Source organism: Protobothrops mucrosquamatus, unplaced genomic scaffold (assembly GCF_001527695.2).
Source record: "Protobothrops mucrosquamatus isolate PMUCROS unplaced genomic scaffold, P.Mucros_1.0 scaffold157, whole genome shotgun sequence".
Classification (NCBI taxonomy): domain Eukaryota; kingdom Metazoa; phylum Chordata; class Lepidosauria; order Squamata; family Viperidae; genus Protobothrops; species Protobothrops mucrosquamatus.
In genome coordinates this window covers 159,624-176,150 of record NW_015386521.1, presented here as the reverse complement: position 1 = coordinate 176,150, position 16,527 = coordinate 159,624, and the positions used below count along the sequence as shown (strand labels likewise).

General features: G+C 41.9%; 1 protein-coding gene across 1 annotated transcript in view; it reads right to left on the bottom strand.

The window, feature by feature from the left end:
- WDR18 (WD repeat domain 18) overlaps positions 1–14,525 on the bottom strand; it is a 71,254-nt gene extending 56,729 nt beyond the window's left edge. Inside the window, exons 1-2 of the mRNA XM_015813453.2 lie at positions 14,250–14,525; positions 4,814–4,924 (exon numbers count right to left, since the gene is read on the bottom strand). Coding sequence (XP_015668939.2) covers positions 4,814–4,924; positions 14,250–14,525 — 387 coding nt within the window. The remainder of the gene's footprint in view (positions 1–4,813; positions 4,925–14,249) is intronic.
- Positions 14,526–16,527: the final 2,002 nt, after the last annotated feature.

Sequence of the window (16,527 nt, the reverse complement as noted above, 5' to 3'; positions counted from 1 at the left end):
TTTCAGCAAGCGGGACTGACCTAGGGTGAATTTTAAATAGGGATAATTTTTAATGATTTTTAATAAGAGACACAGCTACAAATATTTGGTTTTAATTGGCTTTTATTGGGGAAATGTGCTATGTTGTTTTAATATGCTGTGAGCCGCCCTGAGTCCCGTGGGGAGAAGGGCGGCATATAAGTCAATGTATTAAATTAAAATTAAATTAAATTAGTAGCTCCCATTTAAAGGAAAAAGAAAAGATTGCTGAGCAACAAACAATGGAGTCCTTCTAGGCTGGTTCAGAAAACTGGTTACTAAGGCCAATTCCATTTGGTGTTAGTGTAATGTGTCTAGGCCAGGAGTAGGCAACCTTGGCTCTTTTATGACTCATGGACTTCAACTCCCAGAATTCCTGAGCCAGCAATGCTGAGAGGAAAGAATGGTTTCCAAGTTGAGCCATGCTGGCTCAGGAATTCTGGGAGTTGAAGTCCATGAGTCATAAAAGAGCCAAGGTCTAGGCCCTTGCTTTGTGCTTAAAATCTCCAAGAAGCCATTGGGTAGGGTCATCCAGCAATATGGGATCAAATAACACCAACATATTGATGACACAGTAATATTCCTTTGCCTACTACACTGATCAAGTGATGTTGCCTTGGTTCTCTCCTAGTTCTGGAAGCTATGGGGAGTCTGGGTGAGGAAAAACAAGTTCTGTCTCAAATGTAATAAGACTTGAAAGGCTGTGTAACTTGAGTCCCTCAGGAACTGGTTTTGGGAATTTTCCACACTGGCTCTGAGTAGGATTGCAATTCCCCTCTGGTGTGCAATCTGGGGCTCCTCCTGGATTTCTGTCTTCTCCTTCTAGGATTCCATTGTGATTTTAGGCAGTTTGAGGACCAGCTGGCCTCTGGAGGGCTTTTGTACAACTTTGTCTTACTGCATCAGTTGCACCTGTTTCTGGATCAGGAGGCCATGGTCGTGGTCACTTATACGTTAGTTACCTCTCAATTCACTCTACAATGCACTCTACGTGGGGCTGCCCTTGGAAACCACTTGGAACTGCTGGTAGTTCGAATGCAGTGAGGTGGGCAGTAATGGACATCCCTCAGTGCACCCCTTATAATGTCCCTACTATGTGAGCTGCATTTATATCTTCCAGGTATAAATCAAGATTCTGGTGGTCAGAATATTTTATTACTTAAACAATAACATTTACCTGACCCAGGTCCTTGGGAAGGACCCGATAAGTGGACAAAAATGCAAAATCTGTGTGTGACCAGCCATAATAATAATTTATGAGTTGTATATATCACACAACTCCCAACTATAAAGCTATCCATGGCACAAGGTTTGCATGCTCTAAGCAACACCTCCTAAAGTGGCTTAGGAGGTGTAATTTCTCTCTTGTTAAGTCTACTCTTTGAACGGTTCCTCCTCATTGCTGATTGAGATGACCTGACTCTACTGGTTTCACACAGAGACTTTTCTCCCATCTGGGACCATTATGGTATATAAGCCAGTTCTGCTGTGAGACCATATGTTATTATTGTCAGTCTGGATTAAATGTCATTTATTTTGGTTCTGTACGGTATTTTCTTCTATGATTCTGATTTTTTTATTTTTTGTTGGTGTGCGCCACTTAAAAAAGTGGGAGAGCAGCAGCTTTATAAATCTTTTAAACAAACATCTATATAAAAATCTGACTCAGCAAATCTGTTTACAAGCCCTGGCTGTTGGCTACTCAATAGAATTAAGTGTACGGCTGCAATTTTAATCACTGCTTCTTGGTTTTGATAATTTCCCATTAAGTTACATCTAAAAGAAAGAGGGAGGTCACCACAGGCTAGAGAAAGTGGTATGAGAAGGATAACCTACTTACTGTGGGTGTAGTAGTATGTAGCATTTAGCATGGACTACCACCCCATCCTACTTTTTACACTAACAGGATAAAAACAAGGGAAAATGGATTTACTTGAGTTTCTATTGTTCCCCATAATGGGACACTCAAAACAAGACCAAACAAAATATATTGTGTCAGTCTCTTTTCAGGCTGGATCACAAACTTAAACTGAAGGATTGTTACTTAGCAGCAGTTCTGTACACCCGCAGAAAAGCAAGTCCATAGTTTGTGGGTGTTTCTCTACTTAGCACTCTCCCCGAGGTATTTAGCTGAGTATGATAGCAAGAGATGCTTTGTATCTGCTGCATTTATCAACGTTGCTTTTTCTTGGATAGGGCTAACCTGCACAGAATATTTAACAAAACTTCTCATGATACTTGCACAGTCCGTCTCTAACTTACAACAGTTCATTTAGTGTTTGTTCAACATTAAACTGGCATAGAAAAAAGTGACTTATGAATGTTTTTCACACCCATGGCCATTGCAGCATCCCATGGTCACGTGATCAAAATTCAGACACTTGGCAACTGACGCATATTTGTGATCGTTGCAGTGTCCTGGTGTCTTTGTGACCTTCTGACAAGCAAAGTCAATGGGGAAGCCAGATTCACTTAATGACCGTTACTAACTTAACAACTACAACGATTTACTTAACAATTGTGGCAAGATAGTTTGTAAAATGGAACAACATTCACTTCATAACTGTCTTGCTAGGAACAGAAATGTTGGGCTCAGATGTGATCATAAGCCCAGGACTGTGTCTGTATTAGTAAAATGGTGAAACAGGGGCCACCTGAGGTAACTTTAGATTGATTTTTAATTGGCCCTATGACTGAATCTAGGCCAGGGGTAGGCAACCTTGGCTCTTTTATGACTCATGGACTTCAACTCCCAGAATTCCTGAGCCAGCCATGCTGAGGAGAAAGGGAGAGGTTTCCAAGCTGAGCCATGCTGGCCCAGGAATTCTGGGAGTTGAAGTCCACGAGTCATAAAAGAGCCAAGGTTGCCTACCCCTGATCTAGGCAGTATTTCCCCTGATGGTTCCACATCAGACTGGAGAATAGTATTAAGTGGAGCGAAACAGGACTTTGTCTTGGGTACTGTGCTGTTTTACGTTTTTATTGGTGATTTGGGATCACCTGCAGATGACACTAAATTAAAGGACTGGCTTATGCTTTAAGAGAGACAGAGAAGATTAAAAAAGAATTAGGCTTGAGCGGTGGGTTGAAATCAATATGATGAACTTTAACATGAAGAAATGCAGTCTTGAATTTGGCAAGAAAAAAGGAAGGCTGTAGGATGGGAGGGACCTGGCCACCATAATAATATTGTATGTGAAAAAGAACTGGGCTTCCTAAAAGATCACAAGCTGAACACGAGCCAACAAAATCAAACAGCTGCTAAAAAAAGAAAAAGCTATTTTGGGAATCTGGATTGTGGAAAATAATTGTCCCACTCTGCTTTGCTGTATTCAAAGTCAACAGAAAATCAATTGTCCAGTTCAATGCATTGCAGTCTGACAGTTAGCAAAGTGGAATTATGTTCAGAGATGGCAAGGGACTGGAAATTAAGTCCTATGAAAAATGGCTGCAGCGACTAACTATGTTTAGTCTGCAAACAAGAAGACAGACGATAGCCATAAGGGCAATCTTCCAAAACTGAAAGGTGTTTGAATACAAAGGGAAATGGACGTGCTCTTTATTGTCCAAGAGATCATACATAATGAATTGAAACTATAGGGAAGTAGATTCAGGTTAGATATTGGGAGAACCCCATGACAGTAATTGCAGTTAACCAATGGAATAGGTTGCCTCATGAACTGGCATAGTCTTTTTTACCAGAGATCTTCAAACAGAGGCTGGATAGCCATTTGTTCAAAATACTACAGCAGATCCTGCACCAAGTGGATTGGACAAGATGACTTCTGAGCTCTTTTGATCTCTATGATCCGGCCTCTCTGATCTACACTGGTTACCTCCAAAACAGATTATTGTAATAATTTCTATTTGGGTTAGGGTCTTTGAAGGAAATTTCAAATGCTGCAGTAGGCCCAGAATGCAGCAGCCATGCTTCTGTGAGATATTCCTCATTGGAGGCATGCAACACCAGTCTTGGGATCAGCTTCACTGGCTATGAAATAAATCAGCTTTTGAAATTTCCTTCAAAGACCCTAACCAACCAACCAACCAACCAACCAACCATCCATTCATCCATCCCTCTGTCTCTCCCCAACTCTTCTTATACAGTTGTTTTTGTGGGGAAAATAGGAGGAATAATCCATTTGTTTCCCATTTAGACATGTTCACCACCTTGAGTTATTTATAAAAATAATAAAGACTGGAGGTATGTGTGCATGTATGTGTGCGTCATGCGGGAGAATTCAGTGGAGAAAGCAATTATGACTGGAAATGTTAGGGTAAAAGGAAACCGGGCCGTCCAAGAACACAGTGGCTGGACACTATCAAAGAGCACAGAACAGAAGCAATACAAGATCCGAAGACACGGAGAGACCTCGCCCACAGAGTCGCCAAGCATTTTTCATGACTGAATGGATAACATCATCATAATACACACCATATATATAATGGATGGCAGGAGCTGAGGAGGAAGTGGGAAGCCCTCCCAACGGGCACAGCTCAGAAGATCCACTGCAAAAACCCTCTCTGGCCTATAGAAACCAAACTGATAGGCAGCAGGTTGATGGTAGTTCCCACTTTCTCGTGGCAAAGTTCTGATCTCACTGCATTAAAGAACACCTCCAGTATCTCACTATGTATGGTCCAAGACCTTTAACTTTAGCAAATGTACTCTAGTAGAGGAGAGAACAGGAGTCCAGCTCTCCCACAGCTTTTTCAGCTTCTTAAAACTTTCAGCCAGCTCTAGCAGCCAAAACAATCAGACTGCATTCCACACCAATGCTACAAGCTCCCTTACCTCCCAGAGGTAGATGCTTTCAGCAATGCCGGCCAAGATGTAGAGACCATTGGGAGCAGCTGTCAGGCAAGTCACTGGGCCTGGGCATATTATCTTCTGCTGGAGTTGATCCTAGGGACACAGAAAAAGAATGCCGATGAGCACGGATACCCTTGACCTGAAAAGGGTTTCAACCAGGATCAGAGGGAGCAAGTCCTACCTGACAAAACAAAAGGGGAAGATAGACTGTGTGCCAGGCCTGAGAGGGAGAAATTGTCAGTCAGTCTTAGAACACACGTGAGTTGCTTGTTTTAAAATACTAAGAAGATTCTATTCTATTCTATTCCATTCCATATTTTCTATTCTATTCTATTCTATTCTATTCTATTCCATATTTTCTATTCTATTCTATTCCATATTTTCTATTCTATTCCATTCCATATTTTCTATTCTATTCTATTCTATTCTATTCTATTCCATTCCATATTTTCTATTCTATTCTGTTCTGTTCTATTTCATATTTTCTATTCTATTTCATATTTTCTATTCTATTCTATTCTATTCTATTCTATTCTATTCTATTCTATTCTATTCTACTCCAATTCCAATTCCAATTCCATTCTATTCTTACAACCGCATGGACTTGGACTTTTGAAGCCCAATGTAAACTTGCAGCCCTCTCTCCTATAAAAATCACAACTCTACATGTATGATTTGATTTGCATTTATAGCCTGACATAACATTATGATACATGCCTGTGAATTGAACTATGACCAGCACATAATGTTGTAATAGGGCTACCAGATTTTTAAACACCAGATGACCACTAGAGAGCAGCACATTAGCTGCCATTAGCTATCCCTGAGCTGGTAAGCCTCTCCCTACCCCTGGCATCAATTACTTCGGTAGAGAAGAATATTCCAGATTCAATCACCTGGTAAAAAGGGCCAGGCAGAAGGTGAGAGAAAGCCCTCTCTGTCTGATCTATGGGATGTGAGATATATAAGATTAACATGTACAATTAGGATGCTGTAATACACCTCCAGAATAACCCATCTGTTTCCCATTTACAACATAGGCTTGAAGATGCCTTTAGGAAATCCACAAACGAGACACTAAGTCAATGGCTCTCTCCTGCTGTTGCCCCCTCTGCATTTTGAAGAGTAATTATTCTCAACCTTGGAGCTGCAGAGTTAATTTCAAACACAGTCATTACCACTGATGGAAATTCAGAGCTTTCTTAGCTCTCTTCTGTTTAAAACCATCCAAACTGATGGCCATTCTTGCATTAGAAGGAAATACGTTTTTAAGATACATGCCCTGTGCAAAGAAGTCCTTTATTAATTTCTTGCTGAAAGAGCCCCTAAATAATCAAGCTGTGGAATTATAAGGAGGTATTTTGCTCCTTATAATACCACAGCTTGATTATTTAGGGGCTCATTCGGCAGGAAATTAATAAAGGACTTCTTTGCACAGGGTGTATCTTGTCTTTAAGCTCGACCAAATGAATAAAGACTAAATTGCACCTAAATGAAAGCTTCCAAAAACAGGATTACAAGTGTTCCATATGATCTAAGATTGTCAAGTCTAAATCTTCCAGATTTGGGTGACGGGCCATTTAAAGAGAGAAAGATAAATTCACAGAAGATAAATCTTTGACTCTTAATTACCAGAGGCCAAGGTAGCTTCTACGGCAGTGGTGGCGAACCTATGGCATGGGTGCCAGAGGCGGCACTCAGAGCCCTCTCTGTGGGCACGCACGCCGTCACCCAGTCCTAAGCCTTCAGCTGGGTTTTATAAAATCTTTTCACTTTAGGCCTCGGCTGCCGTGTACAAAAAAAAAAGGTTCAATCAATCAGTCAATTTAAACTTCTCGCGGGAAAAAAAAAAGATCTTGCAAAGTTGGAATTGATTGATTGAACTTTTTAGTCCCACCCAGTCTGCCGTTACCACCGCAGCCACGCCCACCCAATGGGTCACACCCACCCGGCACCCGACGATGCATAAATGGGTTTTGGGTTGCAGTTTGGGCACTCGGTCTCTAAAAGGTTCGCCATCACTGTTCTACGGTAAGGAGGATACTGGGATCGCTTCATTGGCTGAGATCCAAAAAAAGCAATTATTATGCTCATAAAAGTCACAAGGGAATGTTAGCAATACCTGACCCTGTCCTCATCCATGGGCAAGCGATTCCATGTTCTAACTTGAGGAATAGAAACTTTTTAGTCTTTTAAAATAAAAGTTAATTTTGTTGAGCTGCATTAAACATATTGGGGCAAATATGTTATTTGTCTTTAAAATGGAGGGAGACCCAGAAAAGCATTAAAGCTTTTGTCTATATTGGGGTAGAACCAATACTTAAATAATCTAAGGAACACGTACGTCTGTGTAGCATACATAGGCTTTCCAGTTGAAGTGACTCTGGGTAGCATATGGACCGACACTATAAAAAATAATATTTTTAAAAAAGGAGAATATATGTAGCTCTAGGCTGAAAGGAAGAGCCCTTGGTGCTATCTGAGCTTGGTTGTTTTCTTGCAGATGTTTTAATACCCAAACTAGGTAACTAATTCACAGGACTATCAATGATGATGTTACCGAGTTTGGATGATGAAATGTCTGCAAGAAAACAACCAAGCTCAGAGAGCACCAAGGACCCTTCCCCCCCAAAAAAAGGCCGAAGAGGGGAAAAGTTATACTAAAAATCGCCTCGATGTTGCTCATGGGGGCGATGCCTGTGGGGGCCGGGCAGTGTTGGGGGAGATGCAGGGGGTCTCTGGCGGGTGGGGCGGTGGGCAGGAGGCCCAGCATAGATGGGGGGAGGCACGCAATCCTAGCTGGGACTGGGGGGAGCATGGCGCCGATGGGGATCCAGCTTTCCCTGCTCGGCCTTTGGTTTGCTGGGTGTGGGCGTGCTCTACCACCTCTACTTGAGCTTGCTAGTTGGCTGCTTCGCCTCCTTTGTGCTGGGTGGGGTTGCCGCTCCGGGTGGTGGTAGCCTAATGGACTTGCGCAATCTGCTGGTAGTGGCGGCGCACGTGCCCACAGAGAGGGCTCTGAGTGCCATAGGTTCGCCACCACTGCTCTGGAGGATCATTTGTTCCCGTATTCATCTGCTCGTCTATTCAAGTCAAACAGGGTCAACTGTTGTGTAGATTCCCTCTATGTGAAAACAACCTTTGACAGGTTTTAGGAAATAGGCATTTTCAATTGTCACCCCGTGTTCTGGAACTTCCTCCTTAGAGAGATTTGGTTGACTTCTTTCCTCCTAGTTTCAGGAGAGCAATCATGGTGTGTCTTTTCCACCTAGGTCAGGCAGATATTGTCCATTGAAAATCAAGATGCTTTATTCCTTAAGGTCTTCCTGAGATTTTTTAGCATGATACATGCGTGTATATTACTTATGGAGGGTTTTTCTTTTATGATGTTTCTGATCTTTAGCTGCTGAGAGCCTTCAGCAATAAGGAGCATACAAATATATAAATAAGTAACATCAATTTTTCAAAAGAAAAAAACCTTTTCATAAATTGCTTCTTCAATAAGGGGTTTTCTAATGGTATTCACTTTTGGCTTATAACCATATATTATTCAGTGTCTGGACAGACTGCCAAGTTACCTTCTGATTTTTCTTCTATTTTTTCTCCTTTTTTCCTCTCTCACAATATTTTTTTTTTGCTTTTTCTTCTTTTAAGGATATTATATGATCATATTTTGATAGCTGCAGTCATTTCAACTGGAAATGAAACGTTCCTTTTCTCTTGTTTTCCTTCCCTTTTTTATCATGCTCTATCACATCCTATTTGGCTTTTTATGTTCTACTGGTTTTTTCTTTAACTATTGTTGGCTTGTATTTCTCTAATTTGTATTCAGACAGTTTACAATTACTAATGTGCTATTCAAAACAAGATATTTTTTACTACAAGACTTTGTAATATACATTCAGATACACCAGCTCTTACCAAAATTGATATTGGAATGTTATTTATTTATGGACTATTAGAATTCATTTAACAGAATTTAGTTAGGCTTAAGATAAAAGGGTTGGAAGAATGTTTCTATGGATACTACTAGATGGGAGTAATTAAATCTTATCTCCTGGGATAGGAAAAATGATTCTTAAATTGAACATAATTGCAGGGTACTTTATATTTTGCATGGAATTCTTTATATACACGTTCTGAAAACACTCTACTGTTTCATATATTTCTATGGGGTTCTTTAATTCCAAAGTTATATTTGAAGATGCAATTGTCAATTCAAGATGAGGATTTCATTTTTTCAAATCTTCAATCAGAGTACAATGCATGCCTTTCACCTGGCACCACATTCTACTCATTTTCATGCAGTACAAATTCTTCATTTTAGGCACTTTTGGAATATCTGTACATATATAGTCCTAGATTTACAACCACAATTGAGACCAAAATTTCTGTTGCTAAGCAAGGAGGTTAAATGAGTTTTGTCCCTTTTTATGGACTTTTTGTCACAGTTAAGCAAAACACTGCCGTTAAGTGAAACATGTGGTCATTTAGTGATACTGGCTTCCCTATTGACTTAGCTAGTTGGAAGCTGGCTAGGAAGGTTACAAATGGTGATCACATTACTCCAGGACAGTGCAACTGTTCTAAATACATGCCAGTTGCCAAGCACCCTAATTCTGATCTTGTAACTGTGGGGATGCTGTGATGGTTATAAGTGTGAAAACCAGTCAGAAGTCAGTTTTTTCAGTGCCATTGTAACTTCAAATGGTTACTAAACAAATGGTTGTAAGTTGGGGACTGCCTGTATAACGGTTTAAGTAATTGGACAATTTCAAATTCAAAATGTTTTAAAAATTGTTATATATTCTTCACTACTATTGAAAATTACGCTATGCTACTTCTGGGGGAAAAACAGATTTAATCCTTTTTCTCATGCTAAATTGATTTTATATGGCACAAATAGTCCAGATCTCAAAACTGATTTAAAAATGACTTTATGGAAGGTACCAATTAATGCTGCGAACTTTACATTAGCGCAACCAGCAAATTTCAGCAAGGAGTTTTAATTTCTGCGTTACAAGGTATAGCAATCACCATTTGTCAGCTGCCACCCTGTGGCAGCATGTACAATTACATTAGCTGCCATCTCAATTTGGACCAGAGGAATTTTCAGCCTCAAAGACATCTAGGGGTATTAGATGGGATCATTAAATCCTATAAGACCATAAAAGCCCAGTCTTTATAAATAGCTATTATCAATAAATTAATTTGATATGCAAATTTTAAAGTGAAAATGCAATAAGGAGGTGACTCCCAATTTGCTCAATCAGCAAAGAAAATGTTTTAACCTCATTACCAAATGTCTCATTAGACCTTAGATCACAGCATAAACAACACAAAATTATTATTTCAGACCAGCTGGATCCCACTGCATTTGTGCAGAAAAGGGTTAAATAAGTTCACCAGAATAGCACTTCATTTAAATGTATACTATTTTAATGTCCTAAAAACAGAGGGGACAGCAAAGGCAGAAGGTGGATACGGTGGGAAAGGAAGGTGCAGAGGTACTATAGAGAGATGGAGTGGATGGACAGGTGTAGGCTGTGTGGTGCAAAGACAGCAGGTTTGGGAAGAGTGGACGAGCCCAGGTGGGCATGCAACAGTTGAATCTATGTGACAGAAGTGAAGGAACACAAGGAAAGATGCTAAGAACACTGACAGATAGGCTGGTATGCAGGCCACATGGAAGGAGATGGAAAGCGCACATCCGCATTGCATTATTTGCCTCTGAAGACTCTCTTGGATTTATCTTGGCTAAAATCTGAATTAATCTAGGCCAGTGGTTCTCAACCTGTGGGTCGGGACCCCATTTGGGGTCGATCGACCATTTCACGGGGGTCACCAAGCAAGGCTGTCCGCCATTTTTTTTGTCCGCCATTTTTTTCCCCTTTTCCGGCGGGTGCCTTACCTCCCTTGGGCTGGGCCAGCTGGTGGTTGGCCTGCTCCGTCTCTGCCGCTTGCCAGCTACACCTCGGCCGGCGCAGGGGGAGGAACCACGCATGCGTGGTGCTCCCAGGTAGGGAAAGTGCTCGACTTACGACCGGTTGGGTAGTCCTCGACTTACGACCGGTTTAGTCCTCGACTTACGTCCAGTTTAGTCCTCGACTTACGACTGGTTGGGGGTCATGGCATTAAAAAGGTTGAGAACCACTGATCTAGGCAATCAAGTGTTTTGTTTTGGCAGCAAAATGTGTTTTCATTTTGCGCACACTGCTGCTTCAAACGTCTGGCACAAACGAAATGTTGGGAAAATAAATTCGCAATGATTAAACTACTGAGAAGAAGAAAAGGGTTACATCTGTTCAAATCTGATTCCTCCTCATTCCCCACCCTCTTCCTCCTTATTATCACAGGTAAGTTGCAATAGATCACCCTCAAGAAAAGCAGATGTCAGTCAGTCAAAGAAAAGATGTTACCCCTGCTTTAAGGCATTTACTTGCCACTCCTGTAACAAACAGATGGTGAAGATTTGGGTCCTAGATAACAACTACCGTATAAGCCCCATTCTTCTGACTTTAACACAATCCTGCCTAAGCAATGGGACTAAGCAACAGAGACAGAAGAATGTCTTTTTTTTCTGGGATGACACCTTGCCTCTGCTTCTTTTTCAGAAGACATTTCTTGGAGGGGAACAAATGAATTCTTTCTTGGGGAACGGCCTTTTGGAAATGTTGGACTTCAGTTTCCATTGTCCATCCATCAGTTTCCATCCATACTATTTAGGACCAATAAGATGTCCCCCAAGGCAGAAATCCACATTTAACAGAATAACAGAGTTAGAAGGGACCTTGGAGGTCTTTTAGCCCAACCCCCTGCTCAAGCAAGAGGCTCTGTACCATTTCAGACAAATGGCTGCCCAGTCTCTTCTTAAAAGCTTCCAGTGATGGGGCATCCACAACTTCTGAAGGCAAGCCATTCCACTGGTTTATTGTTCTCACTGTCAGAAAATGTCTCCTTAGTTATAAGTTGTTTCTTCTTGCCTGTCCAGCCTTCTGGTGTTTTGGAAAATAGGCTGACTCTCTGTTCTTTGGGGCAGCCCCTTTGTGGAACATTGCTATCATTTCAAAGTCAGCACCAGATAGTTTTCTGGATATTGTTAGAGGGGGTCCACTGTCCTATGTTTTACAGTAGTGTTCCCAACCTGGACAATTTTAACATTGAGAACTCAAAAAAAAAAAAAAAGTCTTCTCGAGATGTTCTGATAGTTCAGAGAATATACATGCAGTGGGAGTGGATAAAATGAGGAGAAAAAGATAAAGAGATAATTCAAACGGAAACAAAAAAAATAACAGATGCCCCCCTGTGAGAAGTGGAATCAGTTAGTAATTAACTATGAGGGAGTTTTAACTCACAAATAAAACCACCAAATTATAGTTCGAGTATTGTGTCAACTCAGGCGAAAGACACCTTTTACAAAACCTTCTTCATCTTCCAGAATTATCAGCAGTGAATATGTTGGCCGGGGAATTCAGAACATCCGGATTGGGGCTGACACAACTCAGTCAGAAAGAATTAACAGAACTCAATAAATGAGTTCTAGCAGCCGATCTATTTATATAAAGAGAAATTCTGTCTGTCCAAAGAGGGATGAAGATGTTAGCATAGTCTACAGGCAACATTTGGGTGGATGCTCTCATAGTCTTACCAAGTATACCTCAGCATCTTTTAAGCATCTTACAACCTGGACAGAGGCCCATGGAACAATGCAGAATTTGAACAGGATAATAGTCATTACTGACTGTACCCCACAGACAACCATATTCAGCCAGTCCTCAATTTACATTTCATTTAGTGACCGTTCAAAGTGACAATGGCACTGAAAAAAGTGAGTTATGACCATTTTTCACTCTTATCACTGTTGCAGGATCCCCATGGTCATGTGATCAAAATTCAGATGCTGGGCAACTGATTCATATTTATGACGGTTACGGTGTCCCGGAGTCATGTGATCACCTTTTGTGACCTCTGGCAAGCAAAGTCAATTGGGAAAGCCAGATTTACTTAACAACGGTGTTACTAATTTAACAACTGCAGGGATTCACTTAACAAATGTGGCAAGAAGAGTTGTAAAATGGGGCAAAGCTTGCTTTTAAAAATGTCTCACTTAGCAACATAAATTTTGGGCTCAATTGTGGTCATAAGCCGAGGACTACCTGTAAAAAGGTACTGCGACCTGGGAAGGTTACCTCATTTGAAGTTTATGGTGAGCAGGACTGAAACAAGGAGTAGATGAGGCCAGAGCCAAACACTGGCAGTGGACAATAGTTTATCTGATACACCTTCTGCTCCCTGTTTGGTTCCCTCCCTTATCATCATTCATTTAGTGACTGAAGTTTTAATGGCACCTGAAAACAAGTGGCTTGCAACCAGTACTCGCACTTACAACCACCGTAATGCAGGCGCTTGACAATTGGCAAGTATTTATGACAGCTCCAATGTCCTGGGGTCATATGATTGCCATTTGCAACTTTCCCAGCCAACTTCCGACAAGCAAAGTCGGTAGAGCAGTGTTTCTCAACCTTGACAATTTTAAGGCATGTGGACTTCAACTCCCAGAATTCCACAGCCAGCAATGCTGGCTGTGGAATTCTGGGAGTTGAAGTCCACATGCCTTAAAATTGTCAAGGTTGTAGAGCAGTGGTTCTCAACCTGTGGGTCAGGACCCCATTTGGGGTTGATCGACCATTTCACGGGGGTCGCCAAGCAAGGCTGTCCGCCGTTCTTTTTGTCCGCCATTTTTTCCCCTTTTCCGGCGGGTGCCTTACCTCCCTTGGGCTGGGCCAGCTGGTGGTCGGCCTGCTCAGGCTCTGCTGCTTGCCAGCTACGCCTCGGCCGGTGCAGGGGGCGGAACCACGCATGCGCGGCACTCCCAGGCAGGGAAAGTCCTCGACTTACGACCAGTTGGGTAGTCCTCGACTTACGACCAGTTTAGTCCTCGACTTACGACCGGTTGGGGTCGCGGCATTAAAAAGGTTGAGAACCACTGTTGTAGAGGAAGCCAGATTTGCCAAAGAACTATAAGATTCACTCTCTCTCTCTTTCGATCCAACCTACTACACAAGGTTGTATCATGCAGAAAAACTTAAGGGTTATATTATTATTCCTATTATATAAGGAAACGACCATCATCTTGAACTCTTGAGCGAGAGGCAGACTATAAAATTAAGGCATATAGTTATGCATGCCTGCGTGCACATGTACATACGTGTATATCATACGCACGTGCATGCACGCACACAAACACACACATATACTTAATGCGTGTAAATATACACACACAAACTATAGTATCCGATGTGCAGAAAGGGACAGGGAGGAACAGGAGAGAAACATCAAACTCTTCCCGGAATAATATCTGCCTCCGAAAGTCGCGCGGCTCCCCAGCTGCTGCTCACTCCTCATCCTCCGCCTTTACCTTCCTCTGGAGCTCCCAGGCTCCCACGCAGGCCTTGCCGAGCTGCGCCCCGAGAAGGTGCTCCCCGCCTAGCAGCGTCAGCCCACGAGGGGCGCAGCAGCCCCCGCGGTAGCCGGCCACCGATGCTCCGGAGCCCACTTCCCACACCGAGCAGCAGCCGCTACCCGACGAGTTCGAAGAGGAGCCGCCGCTCCCGGGTCCCAAAGAGGTCTCGCCCGCCGCCGCCACCAGGGCCACTTCCACGGGGCCCGCCAAGCCCCCGCCGGCGACTGCCATCTTGTCCGACCCCGCCGGACGGCGCCGACACACCCCCTCCTCCTCCTCCTCCTCCTTCTCCTCTATCGTGCGCACGCGCAAGAGGAAAACGCGGTCTCGGGGAGGCAAGTTGTTGACCATAGAGATGGAAATTCTAGACCAAACTTCCCGCCTTGAGAATTGTAGATCTACGTAGGAAAACGCGGTCTCGGGGATGCAAGTTGTTGACCATAGAGATGGAAATTCTAGACCAAACTTCCGCCCTTGAGAATTGTAGATCTACGTAGTTGGGAAATAAGCTTTCCTGTCAGACTGGGAAAGACTATTTCAATAAAAAGTTGTGTACGACAATAACAAATATCGGGTGTTCTAAACTCTGGAAGACTGGGAGGACAGAAATGCTAAAGTCATACAGCAAAATATTTTCCTTTTCTGCTGTATGGATGTGCATGCAGTAGACTCGCAGGGGTTCTCAACCTTGGCAACTTTGAGACTTGTGGACTTCAACTCCCAGAATTCCTCAGCCAGCAAAGCTGGCTGAGGAATTCTGGGAGTTGAAGTCCACAAGTCTTAAAGTTGCCAAGGTTGAGAACCCCTGCAGTAGAGAATCAGAACACCTGCTAACTGTGGTATAACACAGTGTTTTTCAATCTTGACAACTTTAAGATGAGTGGATTTCAACTCCAAAGTATTCCCCAGCCAGCACAGAGCGTGGCTTGATTGGCTGGGTCGGACCATATGGGGGTGGCGGGAAACACATAACTATGGAGGCCATCTGCCTTTTGCCTTCCCTTACAGAAGGTGGGGTGTGAGGTTATAAAGAGGCGAAGCGAGAGGAAAGAAAGACGGCTGGCGTGGAAACTTGCCCGACAGCGAAACTTTGCTGTTTAGATTCCTTGGGTAGTTCAAAGGCTGGGATGTCTACGAAAATCTCTTTTTAGTCTTTTATACTTTATATTTAAACTGCGGAGGGGAAGAATAAGAATAAAGCCAATGTCTTGTGATTTGGAGGTATTATTAATAATAATAATATATATTGTGTATTGGTCAGATGTAAAGGTAGACCTACGGTATGAGGTTTAATCAGATCTATTTATTAAATTGGGTTTAACTTAAAGGTAAATTAAAAGTTCACTTGACAAAGTTTCAACTTTAATTTGTTTCCAGTCAATATCCATATTAAATTCCAAATGTAAATTTCCCCCCCTTGGTTTGACAACTTCTTAAAAAGAATTCAATCTTTTATAAGCAACCAAATTTTGTTTTATTGGGCCAATTTCATTCCACATAGAAAGCTGACATTTCCACTCATTAAACTAAATGGGAATGCCAGTGGTAAATATCCCAAAAGATTAATAAAATGCCTTCTTGTAATTGAAAGCCACACAGTACATGGTAACATTAATAGTATTAACTTACCTTGAACAAAATCCTAGTCTTTTAGATACACTAAAAATTGAAGGGTGTTTTTTTTCAACTACAAAGGTAAACCTTGTAGGGTAGGCAAGTCGGGTTGTATGACATTTGTGGGTGTGTGTACAGTGATTGACTACATGCGAAAGTTAAATAATTTATTTTAAAAAACCATTGGTGAATTGAAAATCTTTTTTTATTTTTTAGTGTAAAAGTGTGACCCCAAATTTAAAAATGAAAAAATACTAATTACTTCTCAACCACCGGTCCTGCTAATAAAAAGGCCAGAATATTAACAGACACAACGACAGAACACAAAAAACTAACAAAGCCTGTTGATATTTTTGAATCTGATCTTGAGAAGCAAAGCCAAACTACAAATGACTGGCCGGACTGCTAGACCTACGATCAAAAAAATGATTTTTTCTTGAAAAATGAATGGCTCTGTGTTTGCAAAATGAAACTTGGCTGTACCCCTTGTAGAAAAGTTGGAACTCTTGGAGTTGAAATGAAAATGGGAATGAAACTTTCCAAAGAATGGACCAACAATGAGATAACCTATTCTGGCAAAGATAGAAAGTAACAGTTGAGCTCATTTCGAGAAAAAACA